The 16,627-nt window shown below is 38.6% G+C and overlaps 1 protein-coding gene and 1 pseudogene across 1 annotated transcript in view; both read left to right on the top strand.

The window, feature by feature from the left end:
* GLIPR1L2 (GLIPR1 like 2) overlaps positions 1-16,627 on the top strand; it is a 43,478-nt gene that overhangs the window by 18,166 nt on the left and 8,685 nt on the right. Inside the window, exons 5-7 of the mRNA XM_062202452.1 lie at positions 6,844-6,870; positions 6,953-7,167; positions 15,916-16,026. Of these exons, the coding sequence (XP_062058436.1) occupies positions 6,844-6,870; positions 6,953-7,167; positions 15,916-16,026 (353 nt within the window). The remainder of the gene's footprint in view (positions 1-6,843; positions 6,871-6,952; positions 7,168-15,915; positions 16,027-16,627) is intronic.
* LOC133767624 (small ribosomal subunit protein uS2-like) lies at positions 3,429-4,398 on the top strand (annotated as a pseudogene).

The following is a 16,627-nucleotide window of genomic DNA, read 5'->3' as shown; positions in this document are numbered from 1 at the left end:
ATACAATTTTACATTAAAGCTATAAATACTTGGGTAGCAAAGGTCAGGGAAGTTGCTACCCAAGGGCTGAGATGTGGCAGAAAAGCATATAGTTCTCCCTTTTAGCAAGGAGCTCACTGTGGATCTCATCTTTATCCAAGTTGCTTTCTTGTTTACAACCATCTCTGGAGAATTATGGTCTCTGCTCCTCTTGTAACTTCCAAATTTCACTTGACAATCATTGGCAGCTTCTAAACTAAAGCTATGCAGAGATGTGAACTCACAGAACTGTAGTGAGTGTCAGCCCTCATTTCAGAATCAGCTTTCTGTGATGTGGCAGTAATGCAATTTTTATGATTAACAATCTTATCAGTATAAAGTTAACCTAAAATAGATCTTTGTAAAAATTAAGAATGGAAATAGGAAAGAGAGGAGGAGGAGGGGTGGGAGTGTATGTGAGAGGGAGGGTAGGTGGGAAGTATGACTATGTTCCTGAATCTGTATATAAGAAAAACATGAAATTTGTATATCTTAAATAAAATTTAAAAGAAAAACAATCCCACATAGAGGGGAAATTTTTAATCTAGCCTTCACATTCTCTGCCATAACAATCAGTGCTAAGAGACAGTGGAATGATGCCTTGAAACAAGAAGTACAAGAATTTATATACAGTCAAGCGTGTTATTCAAGTCTAAGCAAATAGACAAATGTTATGGGAGCACTCAGTAACATATGTTATATAATTCTCTTGAGCACTTCTTCAATAAACTACTAGAGTTTCACAATGATAAGATAAATGGGAAAAATGCAATGAAAGGAATAACCATAAGCATTGAACATTAATTGACAGACTAGGACTAAAATAAATGTGAGGATTATTGTAACAAAACAAAAATATAAATAAGCAGATTTTGGAAAATATATAAATAATAGAGTTGATAAAATTTGAGAGGATACCTAAAATGCAATGCACTAGAATGAAATGGACATTTTGAGATTGATGATTTATTGACAGCCGTTGTCTTCTGTTGAGAAACAGTGTTTTTTCCTTCATACTATTTGTTGAGCTCTTTTACTTAGTGTAGGGTTAACTTTACAATCATTAAGTAAACTGAAAGTGGATCTTTGTAAAAAGAGTTGGAGTGGGAGAGGGAAGAGGAAGAAGGGTTGGAGTGTAAGTGAGAGAGAGGGTAAGTGTGGGAAGTATCACTATGCTCCTAAATCTGTATATATAAAATACATGAAACTTATATAACTTAAATAAAATTTAAAAAATAAAACATACAAAGAAGAAATGCTCATTCAGCCGTTCTTTTCATTAAATTGATTTATTTAATTAAAAAACTTGTGAGGAAAAACGAGAAGTAGAAAAATAGGTTTAAGTTTTCACTGTGTATAGCCAAGGATCAAAGTTACTTTTAAAAGCAGATAAATTGAGGGGCAGGTGCTGTGGTGCAGTGGGTTAATGCTCTGGCCTGAAGTGCCGGCATCCCATATGGGTGCTGGTTCTAATTCTGGATGCTCCTCTTCCGATCCAGTTCTCTGCTATGGCCTGGGATAGCAGTAGAAGATGGCCCAAGTCCTTGGGCCCCTGCACCCGCATGGGAGACCTGGAAGAAGCTCCTGGCTCCTGGCTTCGGATCGGCGCAGCTCTGGCCATTGCAGTCATCTGGGGAATGAACCAGCAGATGGAAGACCTCTCTCTCTGTCTCTACCTCTCTCTGTAACTCGTCTTTCAAATAAATAAAATAAATCTTAAAAAAAAAAAAAAGATGAATTGAGGGGCTGGAGCTGTGGCGCAGTGGGTTAAAGCTCTGGCCTGAAGCACCAGCATCACATATGGTCGCTGTTTCGAGACCCAGATTCTCCTCTTCCAATCCAGCTCTCTGCTATGGCCTGGGAAAGCAGTAGAAAATGGCCCAAGTCCTTGGGCCCCTGCACCCACATGGGAGACCTGGGAGAAGCTCCTGGCTCCTGGTTTTGGATCAGCACAGCTCCTGCCATAGCAGCCAATTGGGGAGTGAACCAGCGGATGGAAGACCTCTCTCTCTCTCTCTGCCTCTTCTTCTCTCTGTGTGTAACTCTGACTTTCAAATAAATAAATAAATCTTTTTTTAAAAAAAAAAGCAGATAAATTGGACTAATTATAGTGGCTCAGCAAGTGATGTTGGCATATGGCACTGGTTTGAATCTCAGGTGCTCCACTTCCAATCCAACTCTTTGCTAATGTGCCTGGATTAGCAGTGGAATATGGCTCAGTTGGGCCTCTACACCCATATCAGAGGCCCAGATGGAGCTTCAGGCTCCTGGCTTTGGCTTGGCCCAGCTCTGGCCATTGTGGCCATTTGAGGAGTGAATCACAGGATGGAAGATAGATAGATAGATAGATAGATAGATAGATAGATAGATAATCTCTCTCTTTCTCTTTTTCCCTCTCTCTGCAATTCTTTCAAATACATCTTTACCAAAAAAGTTAAGATTAACCAAGAAAGATAAAAGTAGATTTCAATATACTTAAATATTTAACGAAATGCAAAAGTCAAGAAAGAATGTAATCAGTAAAAATTAATGATTAGAAGTGAAGAAGGAAGATGCAAAGAATAAATGTACTTTTACATCATTGTTCATATGAAAAGGTCAATAGAAACTCAGACACAGAATAAAGAGAAAATACAGATCACGGGAGAGTTTTTTAAAAGAAGCTGTAATATAGAAATGTTTGTATAAAACATTAAGTAATACCAAGCACAAAAGACTAAAACAGTTTCAAAGGTGCAACAGAGGCCAGCGCCACGGCTCACTAGGCTAATCCTCCGCCTGCAGCGCCAGCACCTGGGTTCTAGTCCTGGTTGGGGCACTGGATTCTGTCCCGGTTGCTCCTCTTCCAGTCCAGCTCTCTGCTGTGGCCTGGGAGTGCTGTCGAGGATGGCCCAAGTGCTTGGACCCTGCACCCGCATGGGAGACCAGGAGGAAGCACGTGGCTCCTGGCTTCGGATTGGCGCAGTGCGCCAGCTGCAGCAGCCATTGGGGGGTGAACTAACGGAAAAGGAAGACCTTTTTCTCTGTCTCTCTCTCTCTGTCTAACTCTGCCTGTCCAAAAAAAAAAAAAAAAAAAAAAAGGTCCAACAGAGGTTTTATTCGTCTCCAAGGTGTATTAATAGTGAGTTTTAAATTTCCATCTAAAAGAATTACCAAGATCCTAAAGCTGTAGTTTTGAAATGTATGGAGTTCATAACTGCAAATCAGTATAGTCCTACATACACTTTCCTATGGACTCACTTCTAAGGGTAACGCTAAACAACTTGCCATAGGACCCCAAAATACCTTAAGTTGGCTGATAAAAATAGCAGCTTAAGTGTTATAATGACCAAATGGGTTGGATTAAGTGGTAAAGTGACCATATAGCTAGGATCAATTAATAAAGTGATCATATACTTTCCGCGCTACCTGGCGAGGGCTCCATACGGCGTTGTTCTTGGTTCCCAGCGTAACTTAAGGGGAAGCTGTCACAATGTCCAGAGCCCTTGATGTCCTGCAAATGAAGGAGGAGGACGTCCTCAAGTTCCTTGCAGCAGGAACCCACCTAGGTGGCACCAACCTTGACTTCCAGATGGAACAGTACATCTACAAAAGGAAAAGTGATGGCATCTACAGCATCAATCTGAAGAGGACCTGGGAGAAGCTTCTGTTGGCGGCTTGTGCTATTGTGGCCATTGAAAACCCTGCTGATGTCAGTGTGATGTCCTCCAGGAACACTGGCCAGAGAGCTGTGCTGAAGTTTGCTGCTGCCACTGGTCTACTCCTATTGCTGGCCGCTTCAAGCCTGGAACCTTCGCTAACCAGATCCAGGCAGCTTTCTGGGAACCACGGCTTCTGGTGGTTACTGATCCTCAGGCTGACCACCAGCCTCTCACGGAGGCCTCTTACGTGAACCTGCCTACCACTGCTCTGTGTAACACAGACTCTCCTCTGCGCTATGTGGACATTGCCATCCCGTGCAACAACAAGGGAGCCCACTCAGTGGGTCTGATGTGGTGGATGCTGGCCCGGGAGGTTCTGCACATGCGTGGTACCATCTACCGTGAACACCCCTGGGAGGTCATGCCTGATCTCTACTTCTACAGAGATCCTGAAGAGATTGAAAAAGAAGAGCAGGCCTCCGCTGAAAAAGCTGTGACCACGGAGGAGTTTCAGGGTGAATGGACGGCCCCAGCGCCCGAGTTCACTGCTACCCAGCCTGAGGTTGCTGACTGGTCTGAAGGCATGCAGGTGCCCTCTGTGCCTATTCAGCTGTTCCCCACTGAGGACTGGAGTGCTCAGCCCGCCACTGAAGACTGGGCTGCGGCGCCCACTGCTCAGGCTACCGAGTGGGTGGGAACAAGCACTGAGTGCTCTTAAGCTGCTTGTCATGGAAATGAGGTTGACAGAAAATAAACATCAGTTTCTATAGACTAAATAAATAAATAAATAAATAAAGTGATCATATAAATAGGACTAAGTGTATGGAAACAATAATAGAATTAAAAATAAATGAAGGCTCTAACATGAGAAGCAGTCCATGCAGCAGACTCATAGAATGAGTCGCTTTAAATAGCACTCTGACCTCAGAATCAGCCATTAAGGCACTCTGGTCTGGCTGGAAAGCCCAGGGGGAGCATTTCAGGCACAGAAAGTCTAGACACTCGGGAAGAAAAAAATGTCCTACATAAAGGATCCCGGTGGGTAAGGCCCCAGTGGAAAGAGGGCCACCAAAGAAGGATGTACTTTTCCCTGAGGGGAGGAGAGAACTTCCACTTTGCTAATGGAGTTACTGAGCTAGGAGATCCAAAATGCTTCCATTGCCAAGGCAGATCATGTTAAGAGCCTTGTGTGATCACTGATGTCATACATAGGAGTGATATTTGGTAAACAAGAGTCAATTGTGCATTAACTTCCCATGCAGGACCTCTGTTCTCAAAGAGTTGTATCATGAAACTTAATAGTAAAACTTGTTCTCAAGAATCACTTCCTTTTAGTGTATTTAATGGAGAATATTATTATGTCTCTTAAGTTATAGTTATTTATAAGCACTCTCAAAAGATACATCATCCTTGGGTTCTTCTTTAAAGACAATTAAGTTTCTAAAAGGAAAGAAGGAGGAGGAAGGAAGAGAAAGGAGAAAAGGGGGAAAAAAAAGCAAAATCACATTCAAGAAGCAGTAACATAGGGGCCAGCGCCTTGGCTCACTTGGCTAATCCTCCACCTGAGGCACCAGCACCCTGGGTTCTAGTCCCAGTTGGGGTGCTAGGTACTAGTCCCAGTTGCTCCTCTTCCAGTCCAGCTCTCTGCTGTGGCCTAGGAGGGCAGTGGAGGATGGCTCAAGTGCTTGGGTCCCTGCACCCACATGGGAGACCGGGAGGAAGCACCCGGCTCCTGGCTTCCGATCAGTACAGTGCCGACCGTAGCGGCCATTAGGGGAGTGAATCAACGGAAGGAAGGCCTTTCTCTCTGTCTCTCTCTCTCTGTCTATAACTCTTCCTGTCAAATAAAAAATTAATTAATTAATTAATTAAAAAGAAGCAGTAACATAGAACAGCCCCTGTATAGGCTGCTCAGGAAGAGTTCTCTTAGTTGTTTTTTTTTTTTTTTAAACTCCATTCACTCTTTTTTCTTTTTCTTTCCTTCTTCTTTTTCTTTCTCAGATAAAACAGGAGAGGGAGCAGGAAGGAGGGCGAGAATGGGTGGGAGAGCAAGAATAGGTGGGAGGGCGAGGATGGTGGGAAGAATTACTATATTCATAATGTTGCATTTATGAGATACATACAAATTAAAAAATTAAAAATTAAATTACAGAAAGAACAAAAAAATTTCTTTCTAAATATATTATCATTGTAAGACAAAGCCCCCAGGTTTCCATTGGGCTGTCCATGTGTGCATGCTCATTTATCCTGCTACTCTTCTTCCTGGTAGAATTCAGGAATGGTTATCTGACACTGTCTGCCCAGGTGAGCAGAAGAGAGGGAATTTTGGGGCTGGTACTGTGGCACAGTGGGTTAAAGCCCCGGCCTGCAGTGTTGGTATCCCATATGGGTGCTGGTTCGAGTCCTGGCTGCTCCACGTCCCATCCAGCTCTCTTCTATAGCCTAGAAAAGCAGTAGAAGATGGCACAAGTGCTTGGACCCCTGCACCCATGTGGGAGACCCAAAAGAAGCTCCTGGCTTCAGATTCACCCAGAGCTAGCCGTTGTGGCCTTTTGGGGAATGAACCAGTGAATAGAAGACCTCTCTCTCTCTCTCTGTAACTCTTTCAAATAAAATAAAATAAATCTTTAAAAAACTAAAAGAAGAGAGGGAATTTATTGCCTGAGAAGTATTATTATTTCATTGGGTGAGATTGCTAAAAACAACAATTGCTAAGCTGTAGATTTAACTTTTCCACATAGGAAATGGAAAGTAATTGAAAGTTTCTTGAAGCAAGAATTTAATGGGCAATTGAGTTGATTCTGAAACTTAATTTGGTATCATTTGGGACAGAAAAAACAGATGAAAATAAGAGATATTGTAGAATCCTAGAGTGTTGGAGTTGGAACAATATTTAGAGGACAGAAATGAAGTGACTTATATAAAGTGACACAATGATTTAGAGACTGAATTAGTACTAGAACTCACATCTGGTTCCTCTATTTGCATCCTCCTAGCAGACCAGGCTTACATTTACTAAAACACATTATATTGCACTGTATAATTGGTTACTTGGTGGAAAGGAAAATCAAAAATGATAGTATAATGCATGAGAAAGGTGATACTGTTATTGGAAAAAATATTTTAGCTTACAAAGAAAGACAAAATTTTGTGAAATTCTTTATAGACTTTCTTTTTTTCCTAGGTAATGCAGATCGTGACCAAGCTATATGTATGTATTGATGTCCTTTTTTTATTTAACAATTTCACTACTTTATGTGCAATACAGTTTTTAATTACTTTTCTATTTACAGATTACCAATTTTGGTATCCAAAGTGGGAAGTACCCCGGCCAATTGTATGCGATCCACTGTGCATATTTATTTTGTTACTGAGAATACTATGTTTTCTGCTATGTGTTATAATTGTTTGGATAGTACAGCCTTATTTTCCAAATATTTTATTGGAAAAGCAGATGAGCGCTACCCCTGACCAATCTGAAACAGAGGAAGAAGAGAACAAAGACAAAGTGGAAATGGAGAGGGAAGAGGAAGAAGAAGAAGAAGAGGAAGAGGAAGAAGAGGGGGAGGAATAGGTGCCACCAACATAAGCCAAAAATATCACACCAAAAAAAGCCAAAATTTAAAAAAAAAAACTGAGCTTTAACAAGAAAGAATGTATGCAAACCACTATTGTAATATTATTATTCCCCTCTTCTCCATACTTATTCAACAAATTTAAATTTGAAGAACAAAATATATATATATATATATATTGTATAGAAAATATTAAGGCAAAGTCAGACACTAAGAATAAAGATGTTATAATAGAAACACTGAATAAGATTTGACCTAATTAATCTTAGGATTTCGTTATGGGATCCTGATTAAGGAGGGAATTTCCATTTTCTAAATGTTTCCATCTCTGTGCTTTATATGCTTCTAAGTGAGTTAATGACTTTCTCAAGTACTAAGTAGATTTTTTATGTAAGGTACTTAGGACTACTCCAAGTTCACAACCACCATTAAATAAACGTCAGGGTTTTGGTTTTAATTATTACTATCATAGTTATTATTGCTGGGGGTGGTGATGATATTTTTCATGCGATATCAAGGTATCAAATATGCTTACTTGTCTTTGTGGCATTTGTTTTTGGAATAATTTAAAGGATATCTGTACATCCTGTTAGCTGATAAATATATTATTTCTATTTCATATACAATATTTCATTAAGGACTTGCTGTAATTTGTTGTCACCAAGCAATAATAAATGCCCATAATTAATTAGTTTTGACTGAGAAATCCAGCTTCTTTCAAATTTATATGATAATATAGAATACTTTTATAAGCTTGATTTTATTTATTTGCAAGAATTAGAGAGAAATCCTTCACCCACTGGTTCACCCAACAAATGACCATAATGGCCAGGACTGGGCCAAGTTGAAGTCAGGATCCTGGCATTTCCATCTGGGTTTCCCACATGGGTGGCAGAGAACAAAGCACTTGGACCATCTTCCTTTGCTTTCCCAGGTGCATTAGCAGGGAGCTGATCAGAAGTGAGACAGCCAAGACTTGAACCTGAGTTCAGATATGAGATGTTGACATGGCATATAGAGGCTATACCTGCTATGCCACAACACTGGACCCTAGAATACATATTTTTTAACTCCCATACTTGTAGTTATTCAATATGTGAGAAAAAAATCATGTTTCCACTGATAATACAAATAATTGTAGTGAATAAAAATCTAGCATAGTAAAAAAAAAAAAATCAAGTGGTATAAAATCTGTTAGTTCCTTAGTTGTGACAATATTATATTGGAAATTTAATTTTTTTTATTTGAAAGCCAGAGTTACAGCAAGAGAGGGAGAGACAGCGAGAAAGGGAAAAAAGAGAAAGAAGAGAGATTTCTCCAAATGGCCACAATGGCCAGGGCTGGGCCAGGCCAAATCCAGGAGCCAGGAGCTTCATCTGGTTCTCCCACATGGGTGCAGGAGCTCAAGGACTTGAGTCATTCTCTGCTGCTTTCCAATGTACATTAGCAGGAAGCTGGATAAGAAGTGGAGCAGCCAGGACTCTAACCGGTGCCCATAAGGCATACTGGCACTGCAGAGGGCAGCTTGACCTACGCCACAGCATCAGCCCCGAAAGTCTATTCCAAAATGGAAAAAGGTGAGAGTTTCCAAAAACAAAAAGCCCTGAACTATGGATTTTTAAAACCTTGGGTTATAGAGTTTTCAGGGGGAGGGGGAGCTTTGTTTTGTTCTTTTTGGTGTTGTGTATGTTTCATTTGCTTTGTTTTTTTTTTCCAAAAAATTCTGCTTTTTAGATAGTAAATGTTTTGTTTCCATGCATTCACCTGTTTCACACCCAGTCTCCTGAGAAAAAGTCTTAGAGAAAAGGACTGGTTTTCTACAGTGATTTTATTTATTGTTGTTACTGTACATTTATATTCCAATTCTCAAAAGTGCTTTCATATAATTTATATAATTACTAAATACTCAAAACCGCCTTGTGGAGCTGTTATTGCTTCCATTTTTAAATGGAAGAGAAGTTTGACCTGGGATTTGTGAAATAATTCAACCTAGGACTGAAAGCAAATTAACTTCTGAACATTCTGATGCATTTACAAGTAAAAATTCCTTGTGATAACATGTTTAGTTCCCACATATGACTAACTTGAAGTTGCAGTCAACAGTTCCTAACTGGGGCAACTCCTCCCAGAACACTAGGCAATTCCTGTAAACATTTGTGATTGTCATAACCAGGGAGGTGCTGCTAATATCTAGTGGGGAGCGGCCAGGAGTGCTGCTAAATGCATTAGACAGCCCCCCACACCAGAGAATTTTCCAATCCAATATGTCAGTAGTGCTGAAGTTGAAAAATTCTCTAGGCTTATTTCCACCTTGGAAATATACAAATTATGGATGCTTGGATATTGTGTTATATTTCCTTAAACTACCATTTTTCTGAAAATTGTTCTCCTGTTCCCTCTCATTCTCCTTGCCCCACCCATTTTGCTATTCAGGTGATTACCACTGGGGCAGTCATTTTGTTATGGTGATTTTGTCTTTCTTAGTTCTGGGATGGTCCACTCACCACAGCTGATCTCAGCTATAGTCTCTGCTTCAGAAATAGACACGTTCAAGGCAAGCCTTCCTTGGTGGCTAAAGTTTTAAGATGTAAACCTCTGAGGTTATTTAGTATTCTGGATGGGGGAAAAAGGACTGAAATATGAATTTCAGAATCAGTAAAAGGCTCTTGTTCCTGATGCCTAGTAATATCCCTACTTTTTCACATAAATGTTTTTTCCTAGAATATGGGCTATTAGCCATTCAGTAAGTTTTCCTTTTCCTTTGTATTGTTTTGAGTTGGATTTCTGTGACTGATTGAAGTAACAAGACTTTTTTAAAATATAGATTTTTCATTATTTTAAAATAGCATAAAAAATAATGGCACTAAAATTCCCATTTATGAATATCACTGTGTCATTAAAGGTATAGTATGTCTTCTCATAGTCTATTCTCCAATCATCTTGAGCTCTTCCACATACACTCTGTACTTAGAACCGTATTTTTTTTATTACACAAGTTACAGGTTGACTCCTCCATCTAACCTAAAGAATTATTAGCATGAATCCCAAAGAAGTCTGGGAAATTACCCTTATTCTGTTTCATGGCACTGGGTTTTAGTATGAACTTTGGGCAAAGTATTCTGGTCAAGATAGTTTGGAGTGGTGGATGAGCATCTAGTTTATGCCTTAGCTTACTGTATATTATGTTCTGTGTTGTAAAACTCTGAGACTTAATGCTCCTGGCCCTGAAGAAGTAACCTCTAGCAAGTTTTTATATTAGATTATGTTCAGGAATGTTCCAGCATATGACTTGACATGGAGGAAAGACACATAATATTTCTAGTCTTTCTTTCATTTGCACTAAGCATCTATAAATCTGCTGGTGAGGTTTGGTACTAGGATGTTTGTATCTTGTTTGTCCAGGATACTGTTGCTATTCTCTTTGCCATATATCCTGACATTCTTTTGTGTCCTTTACACAAGTAAAAACTGTTTGATATTTTCAAGTATTTATGCCTCAGTCTATTTATGTTGTTAATATATCAGTACCAAGTAGCATCCAATGGAAATGACGAAGATTCCACATCCAATATGGATAAATATTTGTAAGGGAAACTCTGAGATAATAAAGGGGACAGAAATGATACTGTGATACCATATTCGTTTTCTGCTTGCCCTACATTTGTCTAAGGGCTTGAGAAAGTGTGAAAGAGTTAGTACACTTGGCCAATAAAATACATCCCCCAATATTTATTCATTCATAAATAATGACATAACGTTGGTGATCCAATATTGTCTTGAGTCCTCCATTTAAATGGTCAAGTTTCCAGTATGTTATTCCTTGAAACTAGATAAAGGTGTTTACTCTAGTTCCAATGGTAATGAGCCCCCATGCTATATGATATAGATAATACACAAAGGATGGCTTTAGAAGAGCAGTAAATATGTGTAGAATGTTCACAGGGAATATCATAAAGTAATTAGCGAGGAAATTGCTAAACAAGGTTTGGTAAATGTAGAGGGAATATAATCTGCCATCATTTAGCACAACCATGAACATCTTCAGTAACATTCAAATTGTTTCTGGGCAACCATGTTGGTCTGCAGTCACAGTGTGGGGTGGAGCGGAGGGCATTAAATAGTATCTTATTTCAATTACAAGGAAGAATTTAATATGTCTGTCCTGAAAATGGGAAGTATCAAAACCACACGCCCATTAACCACCAGACTGGGGAACATTAGATCACAGGCAGTATTAAAATCTGTAAAATATTGAAAATATAAGGAGCACTAATGATGTTCTCCTTATAAAGCAGATTTGTTAGACCTTGTCAATAGAGGAAGTCATAATTACCAATTTTCTGTACTGTACAAGTTGGGACAGTGCAGCATTAATGACTTGTCTGTCCCACAGGTACTAGCCAATGAAGAAAAACAATTGTCTACCTGTAACTTATCATTTAAACAGATGTCTCCTGGCATTAATATATAAGTTTGGTGGGAATGAGAACACAAAATCCTGCAGAGCACAAAGGCTCTTGATGGGTCGATGGTGATGATGGTAAGTTAACCAATTCTGCTTCCAACTCTTGGGTCCTGATCCCATGTAGTCTTCTTACTGGGGATATATCTTTGCATACTATTGCTTCTAGTCTGAAAATGTATTAATTTGTTTTACCTTTTTATTGACATAATATTTACAGAGTTTTATGACTTATTAATGCATAATGTAATGTCTTGATTCATATTTACATTGGATATTGGCCAACTCAGAGTAACTAGCATGCATATCAAGTTAGAACTTTAATCATTTCCTTATGGTAAGTACATTCAAAGTCCTCTCTGTTGTTTTGAGATACATTGTTATAATACATTGTTGTTAATTGTATGCATTCTTCTGAGCCATAGAATTTATTTTTTCTATGTAACTGAAAAATTGTAACCACTAACCAATGGCTCACGAACCTCTCTCTCCCTACTCTCCCCATTCTCTGATAACTACTGTTCTACTCTCAACTTCTGTGAAATCAACTTATTAGATTCACATATGAATGAGATCATGTAGTGTTTGTCATTCTGTGCCCAATTTATTTCACTTTACATAATATCTTCCAGGTCTATCCAGGTTGTCACCCATGGCAGGGTTTCATGCTTTTATGGCTGAATAATATTCCATTGTGAATATACCACATTTTCTTTATCCATTTTTCCACTGGTAAACATTTAGGTTGATTCTATATTCTGGGTATTGTGAGTAGTGCTGCCATAAACAGGGTAATGCAGGTTAATTCTTCAATGTCCTGATTCTTTTCCTTTGGGTACACACCTACTAATGGGATTGCTGGATCATACAATAGTTCTAGTTTCAGTTTTATGAGGAATCTTCATACTATTTTCTATAATGCCTGTATTAATTTACATTCTCACCAACAATATATAAGAATTTCCCTTTCTCTGTATACTCATAAGCTTTTGTGGTTTTTGTCTTTTTCATGACAGCCATTCCAGTTGGGATTTAGTGATATCTCATTTTGGTTTTAATTTGCATTTCTCTGATAATTAGAGGTGCTGAGCATTTTTTGTGCATCTATTGACAATTTTTATGTTTTCTTTTCAGAAATTGATAGATTAATTGATCTATTGATCTTTTTTTTCCAATAACACTTGATTACTATGGCTTTACAGTAAGCCTTAAAGTTACATAGTGTTAATTCCCCAAGTTAGTTCTTCTTTAATCTCATATTATCTCTTCTGGTTTTTGGCTTCTCCATGTAAGCTTTAAAATAAATTTGGCAATAGCTCAAAATAACTTGCTTGGATTTTGATTGATATTGCATTGAAGTTTTAAAAATCATATTTTAAAAGATGACATCTTAAAAATATTAAGATTTCTTACCCAGAAACATATAATTTGCTTTGTTCTTTAAGATATTCCATCAAAATTTTATAGTTTTCATCATATAGCTCTTGTATATATTTTGTTAGATTTATATCTAAGTATTTCTTGGAGGTTGCTATGTTTTGAATTTCACATTCCACTTGTTCATTGCTGGTATACAATAAAGCAGTGGACATTTCTCTAAGAACCATATAACCTTAAATTGTACAAAAACCATACAAACACTTAGTAGTTCCTAGAGTTTTTAGCTAATATGTTGTATTATCTAAGCAAATGATCTTGGCATCTCCAAGACAATTTTATTTTCTCCTTTCCTGTCAGCATATGTTCACTTCCTTTTCTTGTCTTACTGCATAATCTGGGATTTCCACTATGATATTGAGCAGTGATGACAGAGAACATACTTTCTTTACTCCTGATCTTAATGGAAACTTTGAATTTCTCATCTTTTTAAATATTTATTTGTTTATTTGAAAGGCAAAGCTACAGAGAGGCAGAGAGAGAGAGAGAGAGAGAGAGAGAGAGAGAGAGAGAAAGAGTCCTCCATCCACTGGTTTACTCTCCAAATGGCCGCAACGGCCAGAGCTGGGCTGATCCAAAGCCAGGAGCCAGGAACTTCTTTCAGGTCTCCCATGCAGGTACAGGGCCCCAAGGACTTGGGCCATCTTCTACTGCTTCCCAAGGCCATTGCAGAGAGCTGGACTGGAAGAGAAACAGCTGGGACTTGAACTGGCACCCATATAGTATGCCAGTACTGCAGGCAGTGATTTTACTCACTATGCCACAGCATTGGCCCCTGAATTTCTCATTTTTAATATAAATTAACAATAGGCTTTTTGTAGATATTATGTATCAGGTTGAGAAAGTTCCCTTTTAACCCTGAGAATTTTCTTTCTCAAGAAATTTTTTTATGAATGGGAGTTAGATTTTGTTGAATGATTTTTCTGCTTGTATTGATATAATCATGTGATCTTTATTATTTTTTAAAAGATTTATTTATTTATTTGAGTGGCAGAGACATAGAGAGAGATGCCTTCCAGCTGCTGGTTCACTCCCTAAATGGCCAAAATGGCCAGAGCTGGGGGAATATGAAGCCAGGAGCCAGGAGCTTCTTCCAGGTCTCCCACATGTGTGCAGGAGCCCAAGCACTTGGGTCATCTTCCACTGTTTTCCCAGGCCATCAGCAGAGCTGGATTGGAAGCAGCAGGACTCAAACTGCTGTCCAAATGGGATGCTGGCGCCAGGGGCAGAGGCTTAGTCTACTACGCTACAGTGCCAGCCCTGATTTTTATTCTTAAACCTTATGTGATGGATCAAATTAACGGATCTTCAAATGCTGAACCCACCTCTCCCATTTGGGATAAATCTGACTTAGTAATGGCATATAATTCTTTTTATACATTGTTGGATTCAGTTTGCTACTATGTTGAAACATTTTGGCATCTCTCTGTTCATGAGACATGCTTATCTATATTTTCTCTTCTTGAAATATCTGTCTGTTTAAGATATTTGGATAATGCTAGCCTAATAGAATGAAATCAGTTATTATTCCCTTTGATTCTATCTTCTAAAAGAAATTACAAAGAGCTGGCATAATTTCTTCCTTAAATATTTTGTAGAATTTACCCATGAATCCATCTGGGCCTGAGGATCTCTGTTTTGGAATTATTTATTGGTTCAATTTATTTAAAATATACAGACCTATTAATACTACCTTTTTCTCTTATGTGAGTTGTGGCCATTTATATCTTTCAAGGAACTGGTTCTCTTCATTTTAGTTATCAAACTTGTGGTCATAGAGATGTTTATAGTATTCCCTGATTAACCCTTTATTATCCTTGGATCTGTAGAAATAGCCACTTCTTTAATTTCTAACAGTTGTAATTTGTATACTTTCTATTTTTACATTAATTAGGTTGGCTAGAAACTTACTGATTTTATTAACCTTTACAAAAAAGGCTAGTTTTTCATTTCATTGATTTTTCTCTATTGCTTTCCTGTTTTCAGTTGCATTGATATCTGCTTAGATTTGTATTATTTCTTTACTTCCCTTACTTTATATTTAGATTGCTCTTCTTTTTCTAGTTTCCTAATGTGAAAGCCTAGATTGTTTAATTTTATCCTTGCTAATATGTTTTCAATGCTATAAATTTCCTTCTGAATATTACTTTTATTGCATTCTACAAATTTAAAAAGCCATGTTTCCAATTTTCTTCAAAAGATTTTTGAATTTGTCTTGAGATTTTTTCTTCTGTGATCCACGTCTTATTTACAGAAGTATCTCTTAACCATGTATTTGGGGATTTTCTGGCTATCTGCTTTTGATTTCTAGTTTAATTCCATTGTGATCTCAGAGCAAATATCATTTGAGTTCCATTCTTTTAAATTTTTAAAGATGCATTTTATGCCCCCCAAAATAATAATATTCTGTTACAGCTTAAGAAGAATATGTAGGCCAGTGCCGTGGCTCACTAGGCTAATTCTCCACCTGTGGCGCCGGCACACCAGGTTCTAGTCCCAGTCGGGGTGCCAGATTCTGTCCCGGTTGCTCCTCTTCCAGTCCAGCTCTCTGCTGTGGCCCGGGAAGGCAGTGGAGGATGATCCAAGTGCTTGGGCCCTGCACCCGCACGGGAGACTAGGAGAAGCACCTGGCTCCTGGCTTCGAATCAGCGTGGTGCGCTGGCCGCAGCACGCCTGCCACAGTGGCCATTGGAGGGTGAAAAAACGGTAAAGGAAGACCTTTCTCTCTGTCTCTCTCTCTCACTGTCCACTCTGCCTGTCGAAGAAGAAGAAGAAGAAGAAGAAGAAGAAGGAGAAGGAGAAGGAGAAGGAGAAGGAGAAGGAGAAGGAGAAGGAGAAGGAGAAGGAGAAGGAGAAGGAGAAGGAGAAGGAGAAGGAGAAGGAGAAGGAGAAGGAGAAGGAGAAGAAGAAGAAGAAGAAGAAGAAGAAGAAGAAGAAGAAGAAGAAGAAGAAGAAATATTCTTCTGTTGTTGGGTGAAGCAGTCTATATATATATATATCCCTTATATTCAGTTAGTTAATGGTATTATTGAGTTCACCTATGCCCTTATTGATTTTTCTGCCTACTGGATCTATCCATTACTGGTAAATGGATATTAGAGTATTCATCTATAATAATGGATTCAACTATTTGTCCTTTCACTTCTATCAATTTTTGCCTCACATAGTTTGATGCTCTGTTGATATATTGATATACTTTAAGGACTATTACATCTGTGGGGGAAACTGATCACTTTATCATTAAGTAATGCCCTCCCTTCTCCTTGATAAGTTTCTAACTGCTTTACAGTTGGAAATTAATATGTATAGCTACTCTTTTAAGAATGTTGACATAGTATATCACCATCCATTTATTTCATTTATTTATTTGTTTGGGAAGTAGAGCTACTGATAAAGACAGAGAGAAAGGTCTTCCATCACTGGTTTACTCCCCAAATGGCTGCAATGGCCAGAGCTGAGCTGATACAAAGCCAGGAGCCAGGAGCCTCTTCTGA

This window comes from Lepus europaeus, chromosome 10, assembly GCF_033115175.1.
Source record: "Lepus europaeus isolate LE1 chromosome 10, mLepTim1.pri, whole genome shotgun sequence".
NCBI classification, from domain to species: Eukaryota; Metazoa; Chordata; class Mammalia; order Lagomorpha; family Leporidae; genus Lepus; species Lepus europaeus.
This window is presented reverse-complemented; position numbering and strand designations above follow the sequence as displayed.